At 39.3% G+C, this 16,730-nt stretch overlaps 1 protein-coding gene across 6 annotated transcripts in view; it reads right to left on the reverse strand.

Moving 5' to 3' along the window:
• BICD1 (BICD cargo adaptor 1) overlaps positions 1–16,730 on the reverse strand; it is a 172,634-nt gene that overhangs the window by 85,144 nt on the left and 70,760 nt on the right. For all 6 annotated transcript variants that reach the window (XM_065681678.1, XM_065681686.1, XM_065681723.1 and 3 more), the window contains exon 2: positions 1,978–2,190. In XM_065681678.1, coding sequence (XP_065537750.1) covers positions 1,978–2,190 — 213 coding nt within the window. The remainder of the gene's footprint in view (positions 1–1,977; positions 2,191–16,730) is intronic.

The raw sequence follows: 16,730 nt of genomic DNA on the forward strand, positions 1-16,730 counted from the left end.
GGGAGATTTGCAACTGAAGGAGTCCCAAGGAGACCCTAGAGAAAAGAAGAGAGTATAAAGCCAGACATGTATTTTCTCTAACTTGGTTGTCCATTTGTGACTAAACCCCAGGTCACAAAGACCTGCAAGCTTTAACCAGATGGTTAGGTAGGTGTGTCAGCAGCTGGTTGCCTGCTACCATAAAGATGTTAGGATATGATTTCAGGGTGAGTAAATACTAACTTCATTTGGGGTTTTGATTGAGGTTTGCTGGTTTTTTTTTTTCACTGTTGTCAACCAGAGTAGCAGCAATTACAATCACATATTTTAATTACAACTTGTACATAAATAGCGTATATTTCTTACTGAAACCTGCTCTGAATGGTCCAGTGCAACCATTAAATAAGAACATTCAATGGGAGCAGAGGACTAAGACCCAGAGAGACCCTGTCCCAGAGGTTTCTGTACGTTAAAAGAATGCCATTCCACTCAGCTACAGAAAACATTATTAACTTTGTTAATTTGTTAAACGCATATGAAAGAATCACTTCCCAGAATCACTTAGGAAAGATCTTTTCCAGCAGCTGGACAGTGGGAAAAGCCCACACGTCTAAGCATTCCTGAAAAAAGCGGGGAAGATATGGGGTGATTTCCAAGTGCTGCCTTCCCATGTATGTAGTTGCTGTCTTTAGAAAACTGAAGAAGTATTTAAGGAAAACAGCAAGACTGGCATGAACGAGGTATGCACATGTGCATGAAAGCGCTAGAAGAAATGGCAGAAGGATAACAGGAGAGTGTGCATTGACGGCACCTTAATGAACAGGCCATCAAGGTCACAGCAGGTTCACGTGTAACTTCTCAGACACCCAGGTTGCAAAAACAGCTTACACCCAGAAGAGTGGACTGGAGAGCACCAAACAGATCAGCAGTGTTGCACAGGGACTCACTGGAGTGGCACGAGCCAAAGAGACAAATATCAATAAATATCTTCTTCAGGGCATAAAAGGCACATGCAAAATGAGCACATTGTCACAAATCTAGGAGGAACCCAGGACAGGTGATGAGGACTTGATAGTTAGTGTTCCTTATCCTCCAGTTCACTGTAATTAATGCTGGTCAGAGTGGTGGGACACAACACTTACTGAGTCCAAGATGTGTGCATTTAACAGTCCAAGAAAGTGAGCAAGAGCCAATTTGCTAGCAAAGCCGAAGGAAACAGAGCCACCTTCCTCTCATGCATGGTCTTTGTGCTGAGCTTCGCTACATGAGTTATGCAAATTAACTGTCAAAAACAGAAAGACTAAGCTAGTAAAATTATATCAGTCCTCTGCTAACTGGGATATAGAAACAATAGCAAATAAAAAGACCTGCTGTCTAAAGTTCCACATTTCAAGGAAAAAAAGGACAAATTATTAAATATTACTAAATTCTGCATTGAAATTAATCAATGGCCAATATGTCCCAAAGGGCCAATAACATTTGGCTTCCTTACTGTTACCCATTTTTTAAAGATGAGCATGAATTTTAATTTTGCTTTGCAGTAGAAGAAAACTGGTGAAAGCTTTATCTACTTCTAGCCAATCCAGAAAGCCTGAGAAATGATGTAAACATTGAGAGAGGAGTTGCATGAATATCCAAACTGTGCAGAGTATGTGCTTATGTAAAATTCATACATACAATGTAAAATTATGTAAAATATGTAAAAAAAAATGTTGGGAGTATTAAATAGAATGCAAAATTCTAAGAGAGCTTTGGAAATGATATCTTCCTGAATCAGGTTTTATTATACTGAGGGGGTAGGAGGTGTTACTGTTGTTTAAAAATAACAATTTACATTTTTTCCTTTCTAAATTACAGCCCTCTCAGGTATTTCTGGGATGATCAGAGACTGGTAGGTGAGAGTTTTTACTTCTTGTAGTATTTTCATGACTCACAACAATGCCATCCATGATACCCCAATAAAATTCATCCCCTTGCTCCCTGCACACCCCCAGTTACCTCTTTCAAGTCTTGGACAATAGCAGTGAGTCTCTCATTCTCTGCCTGAATGTTGGTGACCACTGCCCTGCTCTGCTTCAGCTCGTTCTGCATCTCCAAAATCTTCCCGAGGTAATAAGCTTCTTTTGATGCAGATTCCTGTAGCAGAGTTTCTTCACGTGTTTCACCATCTTCGGCCACTTTGCGGTGAATCGAGAAGGACTGTCCAAATGCCTGCAAGAGGAAAACAGTGCACAGTGTAAAACTACTGAAGTCCCAGAAAAATTATCAACAATAATGAGCAGCTGCATAGCCAGAGGCAATTAAACATCTCTGTGAGTCCCAAACTCTGATCTAATAAGTACTGCCTTAGCATCTTCCTCGCAGCTGAGGGCCACCATCTCATTTAGCTGAAATGAAGCATCTTCAAGCTCATTTGCAGTGTGGATTTATGGCCCTTATCCAGGCAACCTCCACTGAGATCAGGATGGTGCTCTGCTAACTAGCCATTAATTAGCATCAATGTTTAACTCTCTTGCATGAGGCCCGCTGATAATTCACCAGTTCCTTTTTTCTCTAGTTCTGCAAAGTGTGTGGTTTGGTTTGTTTCTAAAGAGCTTGAATGGCTGAAAAATCCTTCTAAATTACTTTCCACTTTTAACAATCTTTTGTTATAGGAGCTGACCCCCTGGTATAGAAAAAAGTTCCCATAACTTGAAAGAAAGATAAATGAGCTGAGTACAAGCAGTGACCATCCACACTGCTCTTAAGCTAAACACAAGAGCTCGACAGCTCCTTTATTTCATTTGTACGCAGTGTTTCCACTTCTGCTGAAAAGAAACAATAATCTAGTTCCAACCCACTGCCATGGTCTAGGCCAAGCACTAGACCAGGTTGCTAAAAGCCTCATCCAACTTGGGCTTGAAGACTTCCAGGGATGGGGCATCCACAACTTCTCTGGGCAACCTATTCCAGTGCCTCACCACCCTCATAATAAATTTGAAAGCAAAGTACAAGCCACAATAGTAGAAATGATGCTTTCATCTAGCTGTGAAATACAGAGGGAAAAAACATGCAATAACAACATAAAAAAAATAATGTAATAACACAAAATAGAATAAAAATAGTAATAAATAATATAAAATCAAACCCTGTTTAATCTTTATTGCCTTTAAAAACAGACATTTGGTTGAAAATGTCAGGGCCTAATTCTGGAAAAAGACAAAAGAAGGCCTCTAATGTTAAGAATATTTAGCCTAAATAGGCAAAAGCTCTCTCATACATTTTAATTCAAAAAGAGTATTTTTGAATTATTTTTTTCCCCAGTATAGAAATCTATGTCACTGTAATATATGTTCTTTCAGTGGGATATTCTCCCCAAAAGCCTAATTTCTACCCAATTCTATGAAACCACAAAGCACAGTACACATTTGTACCCACTGCAAGCAGTGGCCTCCTTTACCTTCCTGTTGATAAGATCCACTTGCCAAATGAAATCCATTGTTTTATTGCCACTATTTATAGCCTCTCAGAACATGTTCTAAGTTTTACTGGCACTAGAACTGAAGCAGTCCCAAAACTTCAAAGCAAAACTCTGTTCAAAAACTTCTTAGCTTTTAAGTCTACTTCACTTAGAGAATCCTGTGAACTCAGCATTAAAGGATTCTAAAAATATTCAGTAATGTCCTAACCCAGCTGTCTTCTCAAAAGACTGTAAGGTACTGAAATAGCAAGCATCAGCAACTTGCCAAATAGGACTTTTCAAATAACAAGAAATCCAGTTTAATGAAACTGTTAAGGACTGATTCAGTCACTGAATCTAAGAAGACTGTTTCAGGAACACTGCTAATAAATTATATCTTACCCTACATACTTATATTCAATGGCTCACTGTTCCTAACTTGAGACAGAGCAAAAATCATCAGCCTAATAAAGACCCTACAAGACAAAGGTAAAGGCCAGGGGAAAAATCAAAACACAGCAGGACAGCAGGTAGGACTGACAGGTCTGGAGAAGCTCATGAAGCAATGGGAACTGGAGCTCACTCTACCAGAGAACAATAATGAAAGCACTATGGGCACATACCAGTACAGAGTGATGATGGCCTTTCAGGAGCATAGTATTTTTATCTCAAATATATGTTCAATGTGCATTTTAGCATGTGTGATGCTTGAGGATGACCAAGAATACAGATTCTGGGCAGGATGCATAACATAACAGAAAATCACTGTGTAGTTAACATTTCCTTGTACTTATGTCTACAGAAAATGTCAAGGAAATAATTCAAACACTTTTTCATATGAAACCAAATTTGAACACTACTGTATATTATACTACACAATTTTTTTCTTAAACTGCTATGTCTATCAGTATGTCAAAAATCAGGGGAAAGAGAGACAGGAAGCATATTTCTCTTTCCATATCAATATAAATTACACAGATCCATGTAACAAGGAGAGGAACACCAGATGACTTCTATAATTAAAAAGCAAGCAAAAATTCCTGCTTCTGTATTTCATGGTCTGTATAGTTTAAACTTTCCAGACATGATCATTTAAGGCCTTCCATGAGATTGACCACTTTTAAATGAAGCCATACATTAATATTTTTAAGCTGGTAGATAGATATTTGTTCTATTTTATGTTTAATAATTTTCTTAATATTTTTACTTATTTATAAAAACCTTAAAACCTTGCTATAAATATTTCAATTAACTGGGCTCATTTATTTCACTGAAGCCATCCCTATAACTGGAAAAATGAGTCACCTGACAAAATTTCCAGGTCAACTAACTTCGTAAGAGGCACAAGAGTTGCCTTCCAATGACTACCTGTTTCCAGGCCTAGAATGTGATGATACACCTCGCACCATTGCTTTACATGAACACCATGCCAACAGAATGAACAGGCTGCTGCCTGGGAGAGCTGGAACAGCCCACTTTAGCCTTCACAGTTACCTCCTGAACACGTTGGACATGAAGTCAAAAGGACTGTGGAAATAGCTTTCTTTTGGCACCACATGACACCAAGTGAGAGGAAGAATCATCGTGCAAACACAAAGCAGATGTTCCGTCTGTTCACTACTGAAGAAGATAACTGATATTTTGGTCAGATATTTATACTGAAAGTACATAATCTGGCTCCTGGAGAGATGCTGTTTCTACCTAAAAGTACTTTTCCACCTATATCAGTACAACACCAGCTTCTTTTAAACCAAACTGCAGGTGATGCCAGGATGGCAAAAGCAGGGCCAAACTCTTCAGTGCCATTCCACATTTTCAACTTCATTAGGACAAGTATGTCAACATATGCTACAGAGTTCTCTGACCCAGCCACAAAGAAGTAACTAAAGAAGCAAAGAACTGCAGTTGTAACTGCAGGAATGGTGCCCAGCTTGGTGGTTTCTATGACAGCATTTTTAATAGTTGCTGTATTGTATCTTGCAGATGTATTTCTTTTCAGTACGGTGCTGCCTGCTTGGTATGACTACTCATTAAAACCACTTAGAATTCACTGCTGGTCCCTTGGTGGCAATCACATTGCAGAAGTTTTTTGACAAAACACATAAACTTCACTTCTTACTATTCTCTTTAGAAACCTGATCCCTGCTTTAGGCACATTAGTTGAAGTCACCTACAAAGACTGAGCTACACTTACTATTTTGACAAAGACTGTCCTAACAGAGACCAGGCCAAATTTCACCATATACCCGTCCCATCACTTCTCTCAAGACTTTTCTTGAAAGGATGCTCTTGATTGAATTAGGAGATACCTTTTTTGTAAACTGGTCATAAGAGCCGAGTAACAAGACACCATTAAATACTGTATATATATGAGACCTGAGAACTGTATTACAGTTTTATAACTTTTTAGGGTTGTCTTAAAATTTGAATTTTGAGAACAATAAAATAACAATCAGTATTTGAGTGCATGATAAAGGAGCGAAAGTGGGCACACACAGGTAAGAAGTCAGTCTGATCATGGAGGAAGGTGAAACTTGAGGAGAAGGCTATTTGCCATTGAACTCTGATAACCCCAGATGGAAATTCCAGTGTCAGACTCAAACTAGCATGAAAGAGCTAATGTAGTGAAACAAATGGGTACAGATTTGTAAAAGAGCAATAGAAAAATGTGAGTGTTCCAAACAACGTATGTAAGGATACTTATATGACAAAAATAAACAGCAATAGGAAGCTACTGTACAGTGAGTGACGTGAAATTATGTCTGTAAAACAAAAATTCTGTTTAGCACTTAAAAAAACCCAACAAACCAAAAAGGAAAAAAGAAGCTAAAAGTCTAATTTAGGTGTGGAAAGCAGCACACATGCAAAACATCAACTGAAAACATATACAGGTAATGAAGGATGCTGTTTCTGACCTTCAGTTTTATTTTCATTAGCCACCTCCTAGGGCAGGAGCTCTGAAGTGTTTGCACAGAAATTCACTTTTCTAGTCTGTGATGATTAACAAGCAATAAAACATGACCTGACTGCTACCAGAATGAGCAGGCAGCCTACCTTTATGGCTTTGACACATAATGTAGTTTTTCTGATGCATAATGCAACATTGAGCATTTTTCAAATGATTACCTATTTCAACTTGCTGCAAAGCAGAATGCATTATGTATTAGTTACCTCCACACTCCTAACACAAAAGCAGGGAAAAAAGAGCTTGGGATTACCCAAGAGGGCAGCATATTTCCTTGCAAACGTCAGTATGGCCCCACAAATGCTACAGATGCCTAACTGGGGTTAGTGTCAAGGACAGGCTTTACTTCATGGCACAACTTGAATGCTCATGAATATTCCCTTAGTCACTTGCAATTCCACATCTCTTTCAGATAAGAGATTTCTGGGTTTTTTTTCAAGCTTTTTATTTATTTATTTTTTTTTCCCTTTCTTCATAATTCATTAACCAAAGCTCAGGGCTCTCTGACATTTTTCTGCTAATGGTCAATCAATCAGTGGCAGACATAGGTCCCCTCTAGGCAAAGCTGAGCTGACTCTAGCCTAGCCCTTCCCTCAAAACCAGCTGGCATAAAACTGCCTCCCCCTTCCCCAAGTATGATATGGCTCCATTTAGACACATTTCCTTAACTTACCTCCAGTGTTTTATACCCTGCTCACCTGAATGCTCCTGAATTCAACCTGCACATAGCATTTGCTTTCCTAGTAAATCAAAGCCAGCATTCATCCTAACTGGAACTCTCTCTCTCCATAGGCTTTCTTATGGACAAATGCTCAGTGCCCAGTTCTGATCACTTGGCTGTTTGCCATTCCCTGCTTCCCCACACTTTGGGTACACAGATAGTCCAGGGGCTTGGACAAGGGCTGTGTTTTATTCTGGAAGCCCACAGGAGTCTAAACCCAACTGGAGTTTCTTGGCAGCATTGCAGTGCGACAGCAAACAATGATGCCCTTGCAGAAGGGACTTTATGTAGTTGGCATGATCTCCTGATGTTCATTTAAGATGGTTGAGAGAGGACAACAGGTTTCCTTTTGGAACTTAATACTGAAGTGAATGAAGTCTTCAAATGCAAACAGTAGGCATATTGCAATCAAAGCAGATGCATGCTTAACGATGACAGAAGAAAAAATTTAATAGGTATCGTGTGGATGGACAGACCATATAGGGAAGCAGACTGAAAACTCAAAACCATATTGAGAACACAGCCTGAATCAGCATGGGCACACAGGCAAGAAAACTAGACTTTTGGGTTGACAGTTTCAAGTTGAAAACAGCTTGTTGTTTTACAGCCTCAGAAGTGTCCCATTTGTCTGGTTCCTCCTGTTTTCAGGAAAGCAGGATGCTGAACTCTCCTATGGAGAGGCAGAAGATAGAAAGATGCTTGATCCCATCGTTAATTCCTACTCCGGCTTAGAACAGCAAACAAGGTTCCTATACTTAACTAGACACACCAGCATAGATCCACACGTTCCCCAGTCAAAAAGAAACAGGAGATAATTGATCAAAATTTAGTTGTACCTGAGAATTGTCTAACCACTGATAATTTCATAATTACCAGACTCAGGATAATCAGGCTTATGCACTCAGCCATACAACATGAATAGGATTTTGTTTTACTTCATACGCCCCATCTTAGAGAAAAAAACGAAATGTTTTTTTTCTGTGTTCGAAGCAAGCTGATAAACTCCCATTTCCTTATTTGTTCTTATGTGATCGGCCTGCCTTCTGAAAAAAGTGAAAATTAAACTTTAAAGGACAGTTGTTTTCATTTCATGCTTTGCTACAAGCACTTGATATGACCTTCAGGAAATCGTTCCTCAGCTTCCTGTTTGGAAAATGTAGAGGACAGCATCTGCTACACAGTGGAAAGGACCGTTATGATAAACTGACCAACAACCTGAGATATAATATACTACAGTGATGAGCACAGCATAGGTAACTATGATAAATTCGTAAATGTTACTTGACGAAGCTTCTTTATTTCCTCCTAAAGGCAAAAAGCATCTAATTTCATTTTCAGATACAAGCTTAATTAATCAGCTCAATTCAATAATAATGCAAATGCTGGTGCGATACTAAAGTCATGTAAGTTAATAACTGCATGAGAGATTTAACGTGCAAAAAAGATTTGCAAACCAATGCGCTGGAGGTTTTATCTATGCCAGAAATACTGAGATCAGACACATGGAAAACATAAGCAATACTGAGACTGTTTACAGAAGCAGAGCAGTAGGACAAAAGTCAACACCACATAGTGTTTTCCCCAAGGAAGCTTTGGATAAAAGTATGCACAATGTGGATGTCTTGTGTTTGTTCTCAGTAGATCCCTACAGTGTCTAAAAGCTTGTTGAAATTCATATATCAGATGCTAGTCAACAAAGCCTTCAGAAAGAACTAAGCATTTACATTCAACTCAGCTACAGACATGGCCATGCTTCTGCAATCCTAGTGCATATTGTGCTGACTTCAATCAATATGCCACGGTGTGAGGCCTTAGGCAACCATCCTGCTTTTTTATAAATATCCCTAAAATTAATGCTTAGGAAACATTTATAGACAAGAAGAAAGCACTACCATAAAAATGAACATTCAATACTAACCTTCATTGTTCATCAGCAATCCAGTAAAAGAGGGAATGAATAAGAATTTCTGTTTAATTGCCTTTAACAGTACTCTAGGATTTAAATTCCCTGTCCTGAGCCTTCTCTTTAGGCACAGAAAGTACAAGAAAGGGGAAGCTTGCAACAAAGAGCACCACTAATCTACAGCTAATTAGTTTCATGCTGGTAATTTTAAATCAACTCTGTACAAAATGAATATGACCAATCATTAAATTATGTCTATAAACAATTCATACATTATTAATGAAACATAAGGTGGCTTAAATATCTGCACCAATGTCTATATTGGTGCTTATATGAGTTTGAACTACTCTGAGGCCAACCTGTAGCTATTACAAAATTCCAATTAAAACCAATAGAAGCATTACCAGAACAAACACAGAAGACTATTTTTATTTATTCATCTATTTGTTTATTTTTAACAAAATGTGTCTAAAGTCTGAGATGGAACATGCTTTCCTCGGAAGCTCTATTACCTCTGCAGTAAACAAAATCCTACATTTAACTAAAACTTTTTTGTTTTTTTCCACTTTTCTGACTGCTTTTCTTTTTCTTTTTTTCCCCTATATTTCTAACTATGAAATGATTTAAATAATTGCAATTCCTTCTCCTGCACTTGCTTGACTAAATTTGCAAAGAATTTGTGCCAAAATCCAACTCTTTTAAGAGCTGCTAGCCTGCTGGGACATTCTAGTAATTTCACACTAGCTCTCTGTATGTAAACTCACATTCCACAGTGGGAGCATGTTTATAGTGCATTTTAGGAGTGGTCTGAGCAAAGCCATGTTGCTAGGGAATAATAAAAACAAGCCATAAAGTATGCCAACTGTGTTCTACACTGCTGCTTCTACTTTTGCCTTAGTTTTCTGCTGAAAAGAAGTCTCAGTGTTTGTGATGGATAGAGGAAGATTATTTCCAGTTGAAAAAGCACAAGGGGAAGGAAGGAAGGACTGTTATCACAACAAATTAGGACTATTCCAGAGCAGCATATAAGGAAGCAGTACCAGATTGTCCAGGTGTGCCTTTCCTCGAAGAGAGCGGAGGAAATTAGGAACAGGGATATAACCATGTCCTAGATACAGAGGCACACCAACCAGTGAAGTTAGATGGAGCAACGAAAGAGGAAACCACGTCTTGCACATTAGAGAAAAAAAAAAATAATGGTGAAATTCTATAGCAGTGTCTGCTGCAGATGTAAGGAGTGTGCCTCAACACAGGTACAAAATACGATGAGTGGAAAAGTGTAATTATATTGTCATAATATTAGGTTTGTGCTAACTTTCAAGCACATATATACAATTTAAAAAAATAACTCACTGTTATTTTCCCACACCATCCCTGAATAACAGAACTATTTACACACCTGTAGGTTAGCTGTTTCCTGAATCACCTGAAAGCTTTAAACTAGGTGGGCCCCACACTTTGGAATGGATTCTGAGGTTTGGTATTCTTCTTCTGCAAAACACTTAGCTGTGCTTACATATATCCTGGAAGCAACAGAACATCAATTTTATTTAGATCCTCTTTTTACAATGTCTTGTACTATTTTCTTTTGATTAAAGAAAACAGGGATCTAAACGTATGTATTCTGAGTATATGGTAAGTGGTAGCATTTTTGCCAAGCAGCAAAATGAAGGATTTTCTTTCCTAAGAATAGGAAAGTCATCTTCTTGAATAAGAAAACAAGTAATAAAGATACAAATTTGTCTTCAAAGGACTGTAAAATATCACTCTTGGGCAGAAGTTGTTAGGCTCAGAATACTTCTCTTTGCCATACAAACAAAAGCAGAGGTAAACAATAACATCCCAATCCTCATAAATGCTATTTTTTCCAACAATTTGCAATGCCCTCTTTGAACCTTTCCATGAACTTCTCAAGATACCGGTTTCTATACAGTTTTTTAAACAAAAAAGAGAGGGGGATTACATGTCTCTCAAAAAGAAGCATCTCTTTAGATGCCTCTCCCCTCTCACCAGTAGGCTGCATCTCAAAAACACCAAACTGGCTGTGACTAGTTCTTTATTATCCTGCTTGTAATAGGACCCAAGCACAGACCTGCTGAGCTAACAGCATTCAGATGGGTTTCTTAGGAGATCCACTCCCAGCATGCACAACGGTTTACACTATGGAGCCATCCAGTAGCATACTATTCAGAGAAGTAAGAGCCAAAGCTGTGTGAAGAGTTGCAGAAGGCTCTGTCAGCCCCAAGCAATCAAACAACAGAATGCAAAGCAACATGCGGGAGCAAAAGGAGGAGACCTAACCCTACAGACACAGCAATGTGCTACATTTAAGGCTCATTGTCAATAGCCCTGTGAAACAAGCAGCCCAGGAAGAGCAGCAGTCGGAAAGACAAAATGAGTTTCATTGCTAGGGGTGCCTGAAAGGTTTTCTAGAGACGAAACCTCTATATGTATACAACTGACCTCTGCTTGAGGGAGAACTGACTTCTGGATTATCTCAAGGTTCACTGATGCCCGGAATCTGAAACTTTTCTTGCTGAAATACATGCTTTTCTGCCTGGATTAAGGTAGGCCAAAGGCCAAGATGTTTGGGGATCTGGAGCACACTGCATACAAGCAGAGAACAAAGGAACTGGGTTTGTTTGGCACAAATAGGAGAGGTTAATGGGGAGACATACTTGCATTCATTCTGCTGCTGCCTGAAGGGGGGTAGAGAAGACACAAGTCAGAGGTGCACAGGAAAAGATCAGGAGTCAATACTCTCAACCTAAAACCAAGGAAATTCTCACAAGACAAAGGGAAATTCACTCTGGACACAGCACCAAATTAAGTGCCCAGACTGGCTGGGTAATTTCCATCCTTGGAGACTTTCAAAACTTGTCTGGGACAAGACCTGGAGCAACACCTAACTTTGAGCTTCAAGAAAGTGAAAGACAAGATCATCTTCATGAACCTCTTCCAAGCTAAATTATGTTAGGATAAAGGGAGCAACTCCATGTGCTGGAAGGTCTGGTACACACTACACTTTGCACAGACCATACAGTTGAAAGAGCTGTGACTCATGGTTGTCCATTTTCTTGGCTATCTTCAACACCAGTCTGAAAATGAAGACGACCAAAAGCAAGACCATTGTGGTTTTACTGTAACAAACAAATCTGATTATTTAAATGGAGCAATCAGACAGGAAATATCAGCACCAGGAGAGCTGATTTCAAGCATAAATGGGCCTTGATTTTTACTTATTTGCAACACAAGTACTCAACCAGTTTTATGATAACAGTCATAAAAATCGGTGCCTGAGAATAGGCCTCAGTCTAACCAGAAGTCATAGTAACTAGAGAAGACATAGCTCAGATTTATAGCAGTCAGGGCAGTAGAAGATCTTTCAAACTGCCAAAGTCTCATGAAAAACTCTACTTACAGAATTCATGTTTCTTGTATACCCCACTCACACTTATTAGTACTTATTAAATTTGAAGTCCTAATTTGTCTGCCATCACTTGTATTCCTACTCTCTGCAGTTCTTTATGGGAATTATCACAGCGGTTTTGACTGCTCCATAGGTAATTAATGAGAATAGGTTCTCTCCTTGTGACCACACAAGACATACTTAATGTCAGCATGTGGCAAACAGAGTTGTGCTTAGTACAATTAGCTTCAACAATAGAGTGCAAGGAAAGAACTACGTGTTTCAGTTCCTAGAGCTGGAGTACTTGAGGGGAGGTTTCGGGGAGGGCACACATTAGCTTTCAGAAAAATAATCTCTAATGTGGGGTTTTAAAAGAAGAAAGAAAAACAATTCAGAGATTTCTGCTGCTTCAAGCATTCCTAAAACCTCCAAAAATTCAAGTTGGAAAAATCTCTAAATAAAAGCATGCCTTTCAGAACAAAAAGCCAAAATTGCAGATCTCTCCTTTATTTTCAAAGGAAGGTTTAATTAGAGTGCTGCCAGCCACAGATTTACCATAAGGAACTTTATGCTTCCATTAGCATTGATCAATGCAGCACACACAACTGTTTCGCACAATGCTGTTGCAGCTGGGTGCTTACTGCAAGTGCTGGATAATCTCATGCCTCCAGAACAAGTGAGATTTTTTAAGGCATATGGTGGTACTGATAATCATGTTACAGCTACAACAGCTTGGCTACTCAATTAAAAAAAAAAAAAAAAAAGTGAGACTTAAAGAATGGGATTGCCATAAATTGTTCTCACTAATCCTTAGGGAGCTTTAACTCATTTTGTATACAGTAAGGAAAGAAAAACCCAAACAAACCCAAAATATCTAACAAAAAATCCCACTCATTTATTCAACCAAAACGAAGAGTGACAAAAGGAGTTTGCTGTACACTGCTGACCAGTGGATCTACTAATGAGGAGGAGGGGTGTACGAGAAGGTTGATGGCCTGGCACTCTTCCAAGTACTACTGCATTCACACCAAACGTATCTGTCTAAAGCCAACCTAATGATAAATTGAAGAAGGCAGACCATGCCCCATGATGTGCATTTGTATACCTAGTTGTCTTAGTGCAGCAGTGCTCCAGACTGATGAGGCTCCCATGCGTCACCCCAGCATAAGAAAAAAGCAGCAGTCCCATCAAGATTTAGCCTGATAGGCAAGAAATCGGCAATCTAAGCTATTTGTCCAGGCATAGCTCTCCCAGTGTTTTTGACTAAGGACTTGGCTGTACCTAGTACTACTTGGTTTTTGCCACATGAACACAGAGGAAGGTGGCTGCAGCAACAATGGGGTTTGAAAATCACATGCAAGCCAGTGAGATCAAGAATCAGCAGACAATATCCAGGCACATTTATAGAATAGGCCGGACTTGCCTCAGCCAAAAATCTTAAGTAGCTCTCAGCTTTATTCTCTAACATAGCTTTAAATGCATAATATTGCTTGATGATGAAAACTATTTGTGAAATGTTGTTTCACAGTGAGCAATTAGCAAATTTTAAGAGGATAATATGCTTTTGCTTTGCCAGCAGCTTTGTCTCACAGTGACTTATCTTCCAGACTGTAAAATAATAGCATAAGCCTATGCAAATCAAGCATCCGTGCCTTACCTAGGTCTCCTGAAAAAGAAACCAAGCTTTCACTGGCTTCAGTAGACCTTAGACTTTAACCTTGGCTATTTAGTTCTGAATGATATACTGTATTCTGGCTCCTGATTCACTATATTTACTCATGTGGAAATCTCAAGCAGATTAGAAACAGTTTAAACAACTGTTGAAAATCAGCAAAACCTGTCAATTTCACAGAGGTTTTTTAAACTACTGCACCACCATCATCAGAATTTCGCCTTTAGAGTCTTCCTTCTCACAACAGCAAGTTCTGTGGAACTGAAAGTCTTCTGTCCACCCTTGACACCTGCCTGTGGGAACAATGCCCATGCTCAGGCAGAGCAGAGGATCAGCAACACAGACAGGAGAATACCCCAGTCAGCAGCCAGAGATGCAGTGCTTAGCTAGCAAGCTAAATCTGTCACAGCACCGGATGCCGGAGCTTTCCTTTTCTTTTCCAGAAAGGAAGCTTTCACACATCTCTGAACTTGATACTTAGCGCACTGTAAAGGGATGTATTCCAGTCTGAGTCAGATGGCCATTTGCACAGTAGCAATATCAGAACGCAAATACCAATGCCTCCCACAAATGATTAAGGTGAATGATTTCCTACTCTTCTCAAGAGATTTAAACCAAAAGTATTAAGATCAGGACAAATTAAGTACAAAAGAAAGTATCTATGTATGTGTGCACATATGCTCATATGCACACCATAAGAAGCAACAGAACATGGGTTGAAAGGAAGTCAGCAGTTATCTGCTACAGAGTGCCATATATGTGATTTCATGTAAAATAAAAAGAACAAACTGGCCTAAAGATAAAGAGTCAAGGTAACAAAAAACAGGACTGGAGCCATAAAATACCCCTTTAAGTAAAAAGAGCACTGGGAAAAATCAGGATTTTTGTGGAGGAATGAAACAAAATATGAGGTATGATATCAAAACCATGACCCACTCCTAACATATACAGTCAAAAATCATTCTGTCATTGTCAGTCAATAAGAACTCAAGACACATGATGAGTATCCAATGTCCCCTCTCCTCTGTGACACAGATGACCTTGATATGACTACTGGTGCACACATACATGTCTTGGTTCTTGAAAGTATGTGCATACGAGAGTGAATTAAACCTATAACAGAATAGGTGTGGGTAGGGCAAAGTCAGGCATCTTATTGATTTTGTAAAATAAGCACCACCCTCCCTCCATAAGGTCTCCAAAAACACTGACTTTGCCTCACTTTGTAGATACACTTTTTTGTTTCTAAAAGCTATCTCTCCATCAATGACTCATTACAAGACCTCTTCAGTGTAGTTACCTGAACTACACTGGCTTCACTGTGTGAGTCAAACACAGCTGGTATTTTGCCCAAAGGCATACATCACAATTCACAAGCTTCTGTTCATCCTTCAATGTTGTAGTGGTACAGCTGGAAGTCTGTGGTACAAGGAGTTAGTGAATCATACATACCCTTACTTCCTTCTCACCTATGCAGGTGTACTCTGGATAGCCTGTGACACCAACCAGCCATGGCAGAGTAGCCACAACTACTCAGGAGGAGGGATGCAAGATTGCTATCTCTCTATATATATAGCTTCCATCCTTTATTGAATAACTTAGTTAATCAGCTTTAAGCACTGGGTCCCTTTCTTAGTGAGATACCCAAAGAACCAGGAGCGCCTCAGTGCAAAACAAGTGATCATAAACATTTTCCATTTATTGTTAGCCTCTCATACTCCGTTATGAAACATTTTCATTACCCAAAGAACATTTTTAATCTACATTTGCAGCTGAGACTGAATCATATCTGATGACCGATTAGATGAAAAATACTATCACACCATGACATGATGAAGCTGCTTATAGGGATGCTTGTTTTCCATTCATTGCTTTACAAACAGGCTTTGGAGAGCATCAGACAAATCTGCACTGGGAAGATGTGTCAGTTAACTGAAGTATTTTAACATAAGAAGAGGACAGAGAGCTTCCTATTGAATCCCACTTTGAGGCAACTCCTGAGAGGGTTGATGATTTCTTTTATTAATGCTTTTTAAGCCTACATATCCACAAAACATCTTGAACTTGAACCTCTGAACTGCAGCACACGTACAAATGCATTTGTAGGAAACACCAATAGAAAAAGATATATAAAGTGAAAAAGACATTGCGTCAAAGACGACATTTCTTTTGCAACCAATTCATACATACTCCTTCGTGTCAAAATATAGCTATAAGAACCATTATTGCTGGAAATTCATAAGCCAGCCTTTTAAAGACACTGGTGACTCCATATAACATCTCTGCAGAAGACGTTTAAGTCAAACTTCACCACTTTCAAGTCTCTGTGTACATACAGGGGGTCATCACAGAACAGACAAAAGCCACCCCACCTAAATGACCCTAGGAAACTGGACGCATGTGTGCGGGACAGTTTTGAAAATCCTGTAAGTAGAGCTGTGCGTATAGCAACACTAACACACTCCACACAGCTATGCAGTGCCCTGTTAATCAGGATCCTTAGGAAGGCAGAGAAGAGCCTCTCACGGGACTTGGCACCAACAGCCAAGACAAGATACGGGCAGCAATGAGCCCTGCCAGATCTGGCCTAACCACTGCAGCTCCAGCAAGCCTGTTCTGCACCACATTTCCCAGAGCTTCAG

Source organism: Lathamus discolor, chromosome 1 (assembly GCF_037157495.1).
Source record: "Lathamus discolor isolate bLatDis1 chromosome 1, bLatDis1.hap1, whole genome shotgun sequence".
Lineage (NCBI taxonomy): Eukaryota > Metazoa > Chordata > Aves > Psittaciformes > Psittacidae > Lathamus > Lathamus discolor.